This window comes from Protobothrops mucrosquamatus, unplaced genomic scaffold (assembly GCF_001527695.2).
Source record: "Protobothrops mucrosquamatus isolate PMUCROS unplaced genomic scaffold, P.Mucros_1.0 scaffold579, whole genome shotgun sequence".
Classification (NCBI taxonomy): domain Eukaryota; kingdom Metazoa; phylum Chordata; class Lepidosauria; order Squamata; family Viperidae; genus Protobothrops; species Protobothrops mucrosquamatus.
Window position 1 is genome coordinate 833486 of NW_015386880.1, and position 14482 is coordinate 847967.

Genomic DNA, 14482 nt, shown 5'->3' on the forward strand with positions numbered 1-14482 from the left:
CAAAATGTAAATACGTCATATAATTAAACACTTTCAGAAAACAGAACTTCTGGGGTTAATTTTTTTTGATAAATCCAAAAAGAAAGGCCACTTTATAAAGTTTGAGTTAAGCTGTCATCAGCTTTGTAGATAAGCATGTGGAAATGTTTGACTAATACATATACCTAAACAAACTTGTTTGTTATTTTTAACAATATCCTGAACAGGGAGTGATGGCATGATGGAGATGGCAATTATCCATTTTAAAATTTCCTGGCCTGTTTGTCACTCAGAGACAGAAATGCGGAATACAAATACCTAAATAAAATACTTTAAGTATAAGAAAAGAAGCAGTGAGCATTCTGAAATCTATACCAATTCTCCTGCTCACAGATTATAATAAACTGAACAAATAATGGATCGGAAACACAAAGCATCTGAATCCCACAGTGCATTTGATGCACCCCTTTATAGATACCTATGAATTCTCTTGCTCCCTGCTTGTCTGTGCTCTTTTGACTAGATTGTGTTACCGCCTTTCTTTATTTCCTAGAAACTTCTATTTCTGCAGACTCTAAACGTCCTAGAACAGAGGTCCCCAACCTTTTGGGCACCAGGGACTGGTTCTGTGGGGAGAGGTTTTTCCGCGGACCGGAGGGTGTATGGTTTTGTGTGCTGTCTGCATCTCAAGGATGGGGCTTTGCTTGTTTGTGTGGACCTGTTGCTGGCATGCTGCGGCCCGGTACTGGTCCACAGCCCGGGGGTTGGGGACCCCTGTCCTAGAACCCTTGTAACGTATAAGCCCAACGTAAGATACCCTGACTTTGGTATTGGGCAAGTTTGATGGTCACTGGGCCTTGAATAAGGATAGAGTAATTCCCATAAAGAGACTAAAAAGTTTGGGACTTAAAACAGATAACACAATAACAGAATAACCTTATCTAGACTTGTTGGAAGATCTCTTTGAGTGTAAAACCTTCAGGTTACTATGTAAGTAAGGTTCAAGATATGCTGTGCAGTCTCCTCTGTTAAATCATTAACTATTCCCTCTTCATTTACCCAACAAAAGAATATATCATGTATATACATACTGGTAAGTGATCTGGGAGAGATAAACATCCCTCATAGAAAAATAAGAAAAAAGCTGATCTAGTAAAGCAAGCAAAGTAATGCATAAACATAAGAATATTCTACTATATACACATACCTTACATACTATATATTTTTCCAGTTCTGCCCTCTACCTTAGAACTATTCTATAATTGAGTAAATAACATTCCAGTGACTGCATGCTACTCCTGCAAGACCATGTTCACTTTAAAAAAAAAAGGATTATTCACATGTTAATAATAAAGTGGCAGTAAGTCTGATACAGGTAGTTCTTGAGTTACAACCACAACTGAGCCCAGAATTTGTGTTGCTACGTGAGACATTTGTTCAGTGAATTTTGTCCCATTTTATGATTTTTCTTGCCACATTTGTTAAGTGAATCACTGCAGTTATTAAACTAGTTATATGGTTGTTAAGTGAATCTGGCTTTCCCATTGACTTTGCTTGTCAGAAGGTCACAAAAGGTGATCACATGATCCCGCAACACTGCAACCATCATAAATACAAATCAGTTGCCAAGCATCCGAATTTTGATCATGTGACCATGAGGATGTCGCAAGTGTGAAAAATTGTCATAACTTTTTTCAGTGCCACTGTAACTTTGAGCGGTCACTAAACAAACTGTTGTAAGTTGAGGACTACCTGTATTATATATGGCTGTCATTTTTTTCGCAAGTACAAACTGAGATGTACTTAACAACCAAAACATAGTGCTCAGTTTTATTGTCTCTGTCATTGTACCTCTAGTGTGCCTGATCCCTGGACTTTAAAAAAGCTTATGTTTTTCAAATAGAAAACTCAAGGATCAGCCTCATGTTTGCTTCCTAGAATGTCTATGGCCCACAACTGAGTCCCATTAGCATTCTTACAAAATAAACAAGATGCTTGGCTATACTATTTGGAAGGGAGCCCATTTGCCTGGAAAAGACAAAGGCAGAAATGATGACAGCAGGCTGCATACAGCCATTTGTTACTTCAGGGCTTTGTCGTGGATTGGGCCTGATCAAAATGCCACATGTAACCAATAGCCGAAACAGATATTGATGCTAGGCTTCAAAAAATCAACTATTTGCTCTACTCATAAAAATCCAGCTTCCTTAAGTAATATATGCAACACTATTTGTGAACAAAACCACTAATCCCCTTACAAGCAAACCATTACTTACCAAATGTCAAACCCAAGCTAAAAACAAAATGTACTGGATATGGCTAGTGCCAAAGTGTAATGTTTGATTCCACTTGCTAAAAGAATATCGTTTCCACTCTATGCTCCCCATTGCCTATACTATGGCACACCACTTTAAATCAGGATTATGTTCTAATGATCAGACAGTGGAAAAAACCGACAGTTCTGTGCCAAATAGCTGTGGAATTAATTGGGATCTAAAGACAGAGATACCATTAAAAAAGCACTTGAATTAAAAAATATCAAAGGCTCTGAAATCTGGTCAACCTAAGTAGCAGCAACTAATGGGGGGAGGGAAGATTGCATGGTAAAGTATGTGACTTTTTTTTCTGCTGTTCTTCCTAATGCCTATCAGATAATATTGCAATAATACTTTATTGATTAGCAATTAGGGCATACCAGAATATAAAATACAGACCAATAAGACCATGTGTAACAAAACAAAGTAAAAGGCAGAACTGAAAATTATAAATCATATTTCTTTTCCCTCTACTCGATTGCGTCACATGACATATCGTGATGTATCGTGACGTATCACGACGTTTTTTATCTTTGTGGAGCTGGGATGGGTGTGGCCTGCGCATGACGTATCCGGCCCCTGGGCTGCCAGTTTAATACCCCTGCTCTACAATTTACCCCAATCACATCTATGTATGTAGTTCTCAATTGCACTGTTTTCTTCATATAAGGGACTGTGTTATTTGTAATATTTGGATTCTGGCTACATACAAAATATGGCATTTTAATGTACTGATCCCAGTAGGCCATTTGTCTAATGTATGATCCAAGAGATTGATCTCTCTCCTTCTTATGCAGTTGGCATTCAAACAATGTATGAGTTATGGCCTCTAACTCCACAAATACAAGTACATTTATCATAACGAACTTAGTTAAACGCTCCACGTTTAACCATTGTGTCCAAGTACTCAAATGTCAGCCAAAATGGAGTGAATTTTAATAAATATATAAATTCAGTATTTAAGCATTTGTCAAAACCATTGCCAGTCAGAACAAGATAGAATAAAGTTAATTTGCTAGCCCATAGCATGGTTAAACTGACAGGTCACAAATATATCTGCAGGGCTCTTCTGAGGATTATTCTAGCACCTGGTGGATAAAGTTGCTCAGATTCCGCTGAGTTGGACTTGAACTGGGCATGACCTGCTGAGTTGACCAAAGCATCTTACAACCGGAGAAAGTGCACAGATTCTTTAGGCTGTTAGCCTGATCTTGTGTTTTAGATGTATGTCATTCCTGGTTGGTGAAGGCCCAGACGCTGAGTTATCACCTATAAATGGTTACCACTTTTCATGGCATAGGGTTTGGTTACATGAAGCATTGCCTGGCTCCCATTATTTCTGTTCATCCAGTAAGATTTGACAGGGTGAGCACACATTTTATTTTATTAAGAAATGTCATATGATGAAATCTACTAAGCACATCTTCTCTGTTGCCTGCTCTCTGGAATAGAGTCCCTCTAGAGCAGAGGTCCCCAACCTTTTGGGGATCAGGGACCAGTTCCGTGGAAAGAGGTTTTTCCGCAGACTGGAGAGTGTGTGGTTTTTGTGCTGCCTGCATCCCACGGATGGGGCTTTGCTTGTTTGTGCAGACCGGTTGCTGGCTTGCCGTGCCTCAGTACTGGTCCCCGGACTGGGGGTTGGGGATCCCTGCTTTAGAGGTTCAGACCACTCTGAACTTGCAAGATTTTACACGTTCTTTAAAAATCTGGCTTTTCCCTGAATTCCTTGGATAGGTTGTAGTGTGCTATTGATGAGTTTTAATTTTTTCTTGTGATATGTTTCCTCATATAAGTGCAGTTCTCTCTTATTCTTTCTTGTGTTTTTAGGTACTGTACCAGCCAGAGGAGGATTTGAGTTGGGGCAGCTTTATAAATCAAAATTATAAATAAATACACAAGTTGTAGCAGGGGAAACAAACTCTGTTTTGGTTCATTTTTTCTGCTGATTACAGGTGAAAAGTCATGGGGAAGAACCCAAACAAAATTTCATGCTACACTATTTTTACAGAACTACAGGACTGCTGATTTTTGCTTAGAATATTATCTTTCCAAAACCTGAGCAAGGATTTAATCATTTTTAGTATAGTAGCTACAGCTGAACTAAATACTATTTGCCAGCAGATGGTGCAAGTTTGAATGGGTGCTGAGAATGGTGGGGTTTGCCACCTTTCAGACTGCAGTGGCAAATGCTAAAGCTTTACTGTAGAAGGAGCTTTCCCAATGCTCTTTAAAACCCCTTCTCTTCACCTGTTGCCTGTTAGTGAAGCTATTTCTCAATAAGAAAGCACTCTTCTGAATGTCTTCTAAATCTGGATTCAGAAGTAGCCTAACAGACAATAAAAGGATGAAGCAAGAAGAAGATCTCCAAGTGCTTGTGCTGTCTTTCAGGAGATTTCTAAATATGAATATAGTTCTTTTCTAAAAGCAAACTACAGAACTATACATCTGCAAAAATCAGCATTCAAAATGAATGAGTGGAATAAGCCACTCATATTAGAACATATTAGGAGAAAGTTACAAGAAAGTAAAAGGAGGTCCAGGAAAATTTACTTCAGAATTAGATGAGATAGCTTACAAAGTCTTCACCAGCAGAGGACAAGAAAAAGATAAGAAGTGCAAAAAGCCTGCCGAAATGCCATCCTCCTAGCCAACACCCTTAGGCAGAAGAGAGGCCAGTGGGAGTTTGACAGATTCTAACTTGATTGCTGGCCCACCACTCATGCAAATTGAGCTACATGCCCACACTCTTCGGCCAGCCATTTGTGTGGCCCGGTAGTGGGCCATGGCCCAGGGGTTGGGGACCCCTGCCTTAAGGGGGAAAAGTAGCAGGAGAGAAAAAACATTACCTGAACATTGAAACACTTAGGGACAACTGTAAGCTGTTATCTCAGGTAGAAAAAAATTATTGGGCCATATCAATTCAATAGTTAGAGGACTAATAAGGCAATGTTCTGTGTTTGTGAAAAAATAAATACCAGGCTTCAAGTTTTAAATGTTCTCGGTTTCTCTGGCAACAATCCAGAAATTGTTTTTTTTTATTTCTTTGATGAGTACAAAGCCAATCTTTCTAACAAGCAACTTGATAAGTTAAGGCCATAATTATGCTACCCCCACCCCAAAGATACAGAATGTGAGCAAATTTAAGAAATGTAGAGCTCTGTATTCCATTCTTTAGTGCTCAGGCAATTTCTCAATAGCCATCATACAAACCAGCAGATTATTTCATCACAGTAACTGTAGCTGCTTCCAGAATATTTGCAACATTTCTTATGACATAATTTCATTACAAAATGAAAGAGTATGTCCTGATATCCAGTTCCCCTCCAATTATTTTACAATAAAATACTTGGTACAGATGAGAATTAGATAACTGATTCTAAAATAACCCATTTGGCCATCATCAACAGGCATAGCCGCTCCCTGAAACAATTATCATCATGCCTCCATGTAGAAACTGGGAGACTGTGAGATTTAGTTCTCCATTACACATGAAAGCTGCTTTACTGCTGGGTAACCTTGTGCCAGTCATTCGCTCAGCCAGATCCACCTCCTAGCACGTGTGTGGCACACCCTCTGAATTAGGCATTTACAGCAGTTCCACACACAGGGCTTCAACTTAAGAGTTACAAGTATTCCAAGAGGATATGCCATACATCCAGCTATACTGATAGATAACAATCATTTTAACAGAGAAATTCTTGGTTGAAATTGCTCTTTGTGTATCTTTGTATGTGGCAGGGTTTCCCAGCTTGGCAACTTCTAGGCATGTGAATTTCAACTCAGAATTCTTCTCAATGGCCATACTGGCTGTAGAATACTGGGAGCTGAAGCCCACACTTCTGAAAATACTGGGAAATTCCCCCTCCCAAAAAAAAACCCCGCTTGAATTTGCCCAAATCTGCCCCTTCAGGGCAGCGCTGCCTCATTCCTTCATAAACAACCCTTCCCCAAAAAACTCTCATAGAGATCAAATCCACTTGGACTTAGAATAGAATACAGTTGGGAGGGACCTTGGAGGTCATCTAGTCCAACCCCTGCTCAGGCAGGAAATCCTACACCATTTCGGACAAATGGTTGTCCAATCTCTTCTTTAAAACTTCCAGTGTTGGAGCATTCACCGCTTCTGGAGGCAGGTTGTTCCACTGGTTAATTGTTCTCACTGTCAGGAAGTTTCTCCTTAGTTCTAGGTTGCTTCTCTCCTTGATTAGTTTCCATCCGTTGCTTCTCGTCCTGCCTTCAGGCGCCTTGGAAAATAGCTTGACTCCCTCTTCTTTGTGGCAGCCCCTGAGATATTGGAACACTGCTATCATGTCCCCCCTCGTCCTTCTCTTCATTAAACTAGACATACCCAATTCCAGCAACCGTTCCTTATGTGTTTTAGCCTCCAGTCCCCTAATCATCTTGTTGCTCTTCTCTGCATTCTTTCTAGAGTCTCAACACTTAAATAGGAGTTGACGGGAAACTATTAGCAGATTGTATTACTGGGCACTTCATTACACTCTGGGGCGACCTCTCCCTCCTTCCACCCCATTGATTCCCCCACCCAGCCGCCCACATGCCCCCTCTCTCGCGCGAGAATTTGTGTCCCAGTGCATGCTGGAATCACCCTTTACGCAATAGGTGAGCTTCCATTTCCCATCAGGCACCGGACGGCTCACAGACCAGTCACGCGTGCGCAGCCCTACCGTTTGTTTGCGTTGGAGTCGTGAGAAGCAGGGTCCGGCCTGGAGGAAGAAGAGGCGGCGGCGGCGGCAGGAACGCAGCGGGCGTGTCGCCGTGGGGCGGGGCCGCCGGGCGTCGGCTTCGACGGAGCGACTCGGGAGGTGGGGGGAGACCTCTGCTTCCGGCGAGCAGAGGCCGAAGCGGGGCCTTCCTCGGCAACCTTCCGCCCCTGCCGTCGGGTTGAATGGGACTGCCAGCGCCGCCGCCTCCTCCAAAACGGCCCCGTCGCGCCTTCGCCGTCTGTTAGGCGCTAAAACTCCAGCCTCTCCCCGAGAAGCCGCTTCGGTGGAACAAGGTCGTAAAGGGGCTACGGAGAAGGACTCCGTGCCCCAGAAGCGAAGGAAAGCTGGCTGCTGGCGGAGCTGATGCCGTCCATTTCGAACCAGACTCCCAACTTCGTTTGGGCGCTATGGGGGAAAAGATGACGGAACTGAGAGTACGTTTGCGCTAAGGAAAGAGAAAGGCTTCCGGGCCACCGAAATCCTCACCCTAAGCCAGACTCTGGGATCAAATTCTCTGACTCGTGGGACGGTTGCTTTTAGGGGAAACATGAACAGATACCTCCCAGTAGCACGACAGCATTTCCTGGCTGTGTTAGCCAGCACCAGTGTAGTAGTGAAATCTATATGTGCCATTGTCATTTTGCTCTATCTTCTCTCCTTTGCTGTAGACACAGTGTTTGGACTTGGTGTTACCCCCGGATATCTCTTTCCACCCAACTTTTGGATATGGACGCTGGCAACCCACAGCCTGGTGGAAAAGCACATTTGGGATGTAGGTGTGAGCCTGGTCACCGTAGTGGTGGCAGGAAGGTTGCTGGAGCCACTATGGGGTGCCCTGGAACTTTTGATCTTCTTTGCAGTGGTGAATATTTCAGTTGGGCTTCTGGGGGCCTTTGCTTATCTTCTCACTTACATGGCGACCTTCAGGCTATCTTACTTATTTTCTGTTCGCATTTATGGAATGCTGGGTTTCCTTGGTGGTGTCTTAGTGGCCCTCAAGCAAACCATAGGTGACAGTACTGTCTTAAAGATACCTCAGGTGCGAATGAAAGTGGTTCCAATGCTCTTGCTTCTCATTCTTTCGGTGTTGAGACTGACTACTCTTATTGAAAGCAACATTTTGGCTTCTTATGGTTTTGGGGTCCTTTCCAGTTGGGTATATCTTCGTTTTTACCAGAGGCACAGCCGAGGGCGTGGCGATATGTCAGACCACTTTGCATTTGCCACATTCTTCCCTGAGATCCTACAACCTGTGGTTGGTTTGCTGGCTAATCTTGTGCACACCATCTTAGTGAAAGTGAAAGTCTGCCGGAAAACAGTGAAACGTTATGATGTTGGAGCCCCGTCTTCTATTACTATCAGCTTGCCGGGAACAGATCCTCAGGATGCTGAACGAAGGAGGTAATTTTTCTTGAAATGTATTTAGGTTAAACTTTTATGTAATCTATGTTGGAAAGGAAAAGGGAGGAGCTAAGTGAACTATGGCTATTTTTTCCAAGATAAAACTGTTGACAATAGTCCCTTTTTAAATTGAAGTTTTATATTTATGTGCCTTATGTACGTGAGAAAAAATGTACCTTTCTTTGATTTATTGATGGACTTTCTTGTTTGGCTACTACTGAGAGCTCTGCCCTCGGAATATTCTATCAAAGGTATGAATACCCTTCCAAGTTGAGGTATGCAGAGCAAAGTAAGAGTGAAAAGATACATCTCTCCTGTTCCTGTGCATTTTAAAACAATTCCTTTTCTTTGCAGCAAAGGAGAGAGAAAATATTTAAACCAGAACAAGGAGTTATAGTTGAGATTCAAGAAAACTGTGAATCCAGCTGAATTCTTTTCATGAGGCCTCCAGCCTACTTCTTTAGACTTTCTATTGTCAGTATTGCCAACACTAGGAAAAGTGAGTTGTAAGAAAGTTTATTTTTAAACATAGATTTAAATAATTCTTTTTCAGTCTTTGCATATTTATCTGACCCAGTATTTATGGGGTTACATATTTACATAAAGGTAACTTCACAGTAGTCAGCAGAATTGAATACTAAGTCTATTATTACTATTTACAGCACTGTAGTTAAAATTTACCAGTGCACTCTGCAGTTTATTAACAGTACTAATTGCACCACTTAAGCTTGCAAAGGACTAGGTTTGAAATATAAAACTTGCAGAAGAAAGCATTTGTAATCTATTCTGTAATACTATCAAGAAAATTGCACGTGATTGTATGAAATCAAAAATTTGCCTGTACATTGTTTGCTTTTTCCATAAAAATTATGTCTAAACACTTAAAAATGATCCATTGAATTAACTGGGAACCTCACTCAAGTAAGTGAATACATCCTAACTACGGTATATATGCAGTGTTTAGAATTTAAATTTGGAACATTTTAAATACCAAATGTAAACTTTTTTGTCTAAGTATGACATTTACCAAATAAAATTTTTAAAATGAGACAGAAAGACATTACAATTTATGGTCAGTAAAGGAAATTGTAGACTTGAAAATTCACAATACATGTGTTAGACTTCTGGTACAAAGGTAGTCTTCAACTTACAATCATTTGTTTAGCGACCATTCAAAGTTACAGTGGCACTGAAAAAAATGACTTATGACTGTTTTTCACATGTCTGTTGCAGCATCCCCTGGGTCACATGATCAGGATGTTTGGCAATTGACTGGTATTTATGACGGTTGCAGTGTCCTGGGGTCATGTGATCATCTTTTGCAACTTTCTAACAAGCTAAGTCAATGGGGAAGCCAGATTCTCTTAACAGCTGTGTTACTGACTTAATTAACTGCAGTGATTCACTTAAGAACTGTGACAAGAAAGGTCGTAAAATGGGGAAAAACTCATTTAACAACTATCTTGCTTAGCAACAGAAATTTTGTGCTCCACTGTGATTGTAAGTCAAGTACTATACTACCTGTACATCTAAATTCTAAAGCATTTAAAAAATCGATGCCCTTTTTGTTTAGTTCTGATTATTTTGAGTCTAAAATCCGGAAAGAACTCTGATCTTGTTCAAAAATTTAAGTAACTGTTATACATTATACTGTTTTTCACCTCAGCAATTTAGGTGTATTAAACAAAATGTTATTTTAAATTATGTTGTGGAGTTCATATGAACAGTGGAGCGAAACAGAAGACAGAATCACTTTGAGGAGTTCATAATTTTATTGTATTAACAGTATTAAATATTACATACCCTGGGTCGAAAATGTAATTGTGTAAAGCTAAAAGAGTTTTTATTTATAAGGCTAAACTATTATATCTGTTTTTAAAAGTTATAAAACTATCCTTTTTTATGTGCTTTCGATGAATTGACTTTGAAGGCACTCTTGAGCTGTCTTGCATAATTGCTTGATCGGTTGTGGTGTAGAGATTTCAGCTCACATTCTCTTATGCCAGTAGTATAAAGGTTTTCTCCTGTGACTGTGGTTTCTGAACAGTCTGAATACAAATGCAAAATAAATAATTACAGGGTTGGAGAACTTGATCCTGTGTCATAAGGGAAAGAAGAGAACTAGTCTTCATTACTCAAAGAGAAATTTCAGTTAAAAGCAAATGTATTCAGTGCACAGTGAACTATTTTTATATATATTTTTTTATTAATTTGTTTTTAAAAAATCTGTTTTTTCTATTCCATTGTTATTTTATATAAAACAATATATTCTAAATACTTTACATTTGCGAATCACAAATTAATATTTGCAAATGGGAACAAATTCATCCCTTTTATGATTAAAGGAATTACTATGGTGATAATTTTTTAGCATTTGAATTATTTTATGTACTTTGTAACATGATAACAAGATCACTAAGCACAAATCTGGGCAAGAATGTTCTTCAACTGAAACCTTGAGTACTGTGGGGTAGAAACAGGTCGATCTCCAGCCCAAGCAAATTACATTTGTAGGTGGTTAACACTATATTTTCTATTTAAAAAAACTTTATTTTGGATCGTTTGTGAGAGATTGCAGTTCCTCTTAGCAAAGCACATGTAGATTCAATCAGCAACAACCCCCTAGACCAGGGCTTTTCAACCTTTTCACCCATTGTACCACTTTTAGGATATGGCAATATCCAAGTACCACCAGTCGCCTAGCAAGTTGTCAAAAACTTGATGACCAAAAAAAATAGGAAAAAAGTAATAAAGTACAGGTAGTCCACGACTTACAACAGTTCGCTTAGTGACTGTTCGAAGTTACAGTGGTACTGAAAAAAGTGCCCCCCAAGCCAGCCGAGCAAGACACCTGCCTGCCCACCCGGTGGTGCTCCTGTCCGAGGTTTTCATTGTTGTGAGCATTTCTGTTGAGGATTGGCAGTGGGGGTGGGGTGGGGGGGTGTTTGGTTTTTATCCCCCCCCCCCCGTCTGCTGGGTGGTTGCAGCAGGTTTTGGTCACTTCACATGACCCTGGGACACTGTGACCGTCATAAATATGAATCAGTTGCCACGCATCTGAATGTAAATCACAAGACCCTGGAGATGCTGTAACATTCCAGCTGATCGGCGTTTCTTCTGGACTCAGCAGAAGTGCGAGGATCAGTGCTGCTTTCCAGCTGATTGGTGCTTCTTCAGGGCTCAGCAGAAGTGTCAGGATTAGTGCCGAGCTCCAGCTGGAACCTGGTGCTGATCCTGGCGCTTCCACTGAGCCCTGACAGCCCTGCAGCTCCAGCCGTCTCTCGCTCAGGCTTGTGCAGTGCTGCCACCGGTTCAGCTCATTCCCTTCCCCCGCTACCACTTTTCTAGGATGGCCGCGTACCACCTGCCAGGTGCCAATGTACCACAGGTGGTACCCGTACCACTGGTTGAAAAGCCCTGCCCTAGACTACTTCATTATTGTCCCTGCTGTCTTCTTAACTCTACTGTGAAAGAAAGCAGAGTTTGGGCAACTGCACAGAAAAGACATTCCAAAGAAATGCAGGGCCAAACTGATGAACTTTCCCTTTTCTGCCTTAGAACAAAAAAGGAAAAGTAAGTTTGTCATGTTCTCTGATCCTTTCCTTAAGAGAGAAAATCAAGATATAGCCTCCTAAAATTGCCTGGCAGGTCCACTAGGGCAAACTTTCTCTCACTTGATCTTTTTCTTGGAATACATCTGTATAGAATGCTTGATTGTCTAGCAAAAGTTGTAGAATAAACCAGTTTTTCAGTATAATTATACTAGATTGAATAGATTGAAACTTTATCTAGTATATAATGAAGCATGTAGCCCATAAATTAGATTGCTTTACTAGATCAATAAGAGTTATTCTACTACGCTGTTATTCTTGTTCTTGAGTTATAGTATTGAACTGTTTATTTTTTAATAATTTAATAAGTGCATTTATGACTGTATGTAAACTGCAACCTGAACTAGTAACTGCATTATTGTAATGTACATGCTTTCCCCCAGGGGCTGTGCTTTTACAGAAAGGTTAAATGTCACATATCTGGACAACGTCAACTTGAGTAAGGCTGTATTAAATGTTAGCACTTTATATTGAAAGACAAAGAATCTTATTATTTTCATATCGTTAATGAAAACAAATACATTACTAGAGACCTGACTAATAATTGTCATAAGTGAATGGACAAATGAACTGTTAAAGATATTAATAGATAATATATGTTAAATGGATATTGCTGTAAATATTAATGTGAATCTATATAGTGCATGTGACAAAACCCTCATAGTCTGCATTAGATTGATGCGATGTGGGGGAAGAAAAATTGTTTTCAGGCTTGAGCTGTTTATATCCACAGAGCCTTAAAAGTGATTTTAGTCTCTTCCACTAACTAATGCTAGAAAATTCCTGTTCAGTGGAATGCCTGATAGACTGTTCAGACTTTGTACCTTTTTTCATTCTGTAGACAACTGGCTCTAAAGGCACTGAATGAACGATTGAAGCGTGTGGAAGATCAGTCAGCCTGGCCTAATATGGAGGATGAAGATGAAGAAAATGCCAAGGCCGATACTCTCTTGCTATCTGAAAAGAGTCGGGACTCTACCAGTGTTGGAAAAGCTTCTAGCCAAGAATCCAGCCTCATTACCTTTGAAGATGCCCCCTCTCAGTTGTGACCATGAAGCATTTGCATCTTCTGCCTACCCCTGCATATCAGAGCTGCTAATGATCCTTCATCTGCCCTCTCTTGTATCCTAGTGTTTCCTGTTTTGCAGGAACAAAACACTATGCCTCCTAACTACTTCCTCCAGCATTTGTGAGCCACCTGTGGTTTTGCCAGGTCTTAGGACTCTTTTGGTGAAAACTGTTAATTGTCAGACTGACCTGGGAATTTGTTTCATTTCTTCAAAAAGGTTTTGAAATTAAGAACTTCTCAGAACTGGCAGGGGAGGAAGGAGGTTACAGCTCAATAAGGATTGTCTCCTTAAAAAGACCTATAAAATTTGCCCTAGCCTATAGCTGCCATTGTGGCTATTAACACAGTGCTTGTGTTTAGTTCCTTTAATGGCAATCCTGGTTAATCTGAATGGAGTTTTGTATTCTCCAATCTATTGAATCTGCTCTTCTTTGAGCTCTAAATGCTAAATTATCACATAAACCCAACCAAAATAGCACAGAACAGCCCCTTCGAATGTATAGTTTTCTCCTCGATTTCAGTTTTACTTGGTGGCAGTGATTGTTGTCAATGATTATTTGGCTTTTTTTCTTTCAGAATTAGTTATTGATTAATTAAGCAATTTAATATTGATTAAATAAGCAAAAAAGATCTTTGTTACTCATTTTTATTTCTGATATCCATGGGTTTCATAGTTTTAAACCCTGCCAAATAAAACTGTTTCCCTCTTGTAGAGGCAGCAGTTAAAGTCTTTTAATAATGCCATTGCTGATTTTTTTTTAAAGTGAAAGGATGCAGGCTGCAGCTTGCTTCTAGATTGCCAGTTAATACTTGGATAGAAAAGATTGAGACTTTCCATAGGATTCCAAAAGGAAATTAATTTGATTAGTTTTTCCTTCACTTCCATTTACAATTATTCAAAGTGTAAAGCAGCTTTTTTTCTTTAGTGGAGAACCAGTGCATTCAGACATTACTGGGGTAAATTTTTGCCACAGTAGGTTACATGCTACTGCTACTTTTTTGTTTGCAGGAGACTGACAATTTCTCTGATGACTAATTTTTCTGCTTGGTGAGATTATTAACCTCTTTTCCTTTGGGCTGAGATATGTGGGGCAACAAGTTCTGAGATTTCTTGCCTAGGTAGCCAACTAAAGGTGGAGAACTGGGTTAGGTAGCACTTAAAACCATGGAAAGAGAATATATGAAAATGTTAAGATAATTTTTTAAAGGACCATGATTTTTTTGTCAACTCAACCAAGAAGTAAAACACAGATTTCAGTTTCAATAAACAGTTCTTTCAAAGAGTGCCTCTTGATTGGCTTTTTAAACCTCCCATCATTTGACCTTGTTAACTCCTACTTGGAAATGAGCTCACAAAATCATTTTCACTGCAGTTAATATTGT

At 40.0% G+C, this 14482-nt stretch overlaps 1 protein-coding gene across 1 annotated transcript; it reads left to right on the plus strand.

Moving 5' to 3' along the window:
* The first annotated feature begins 7303 nt into the window (after nucleotides 1–7303).
* TMEM115 (transmembrane protein 115) lies at nucleotides 7304–14380 on the plus strand. The gene is made up of 2 exons (XM_015817354.1): nucleotides 7304–8419; nucleotides 12872–14380. Exons 1-2 carry the CDS (start codon nucleotides 7566–7568, stop codon nucleotides 13077–13079), a joined length of 1062 nt encoding a protein of 353 aa, XP_015672840.1. The 5' UTR covers nucleotides 7304–7565; the 3' UTR covers nucleotides 13080–14380.
* The last annotated feature ends 102 nt before the right edge of the window (nucleotides 14381–14482 follow it).

Bases quoted from the DNA above. Each gene is read 5' to 3' on its own strand.
- TMEM115 (XM_015817354.1), top strand. From the start codon at position 7,566: ATGAACAGATACCTCCCAGTAGCACGACAGCATTTCCTGGCTGTGTTA. The intron at 8,420-12,871 runs GTAATTTTTCTT...TTCATTCTGTAG, and splicing joins CAGGATGCTGAACGAAGGAG to ACAACTGGCTCTAAAGGCAC.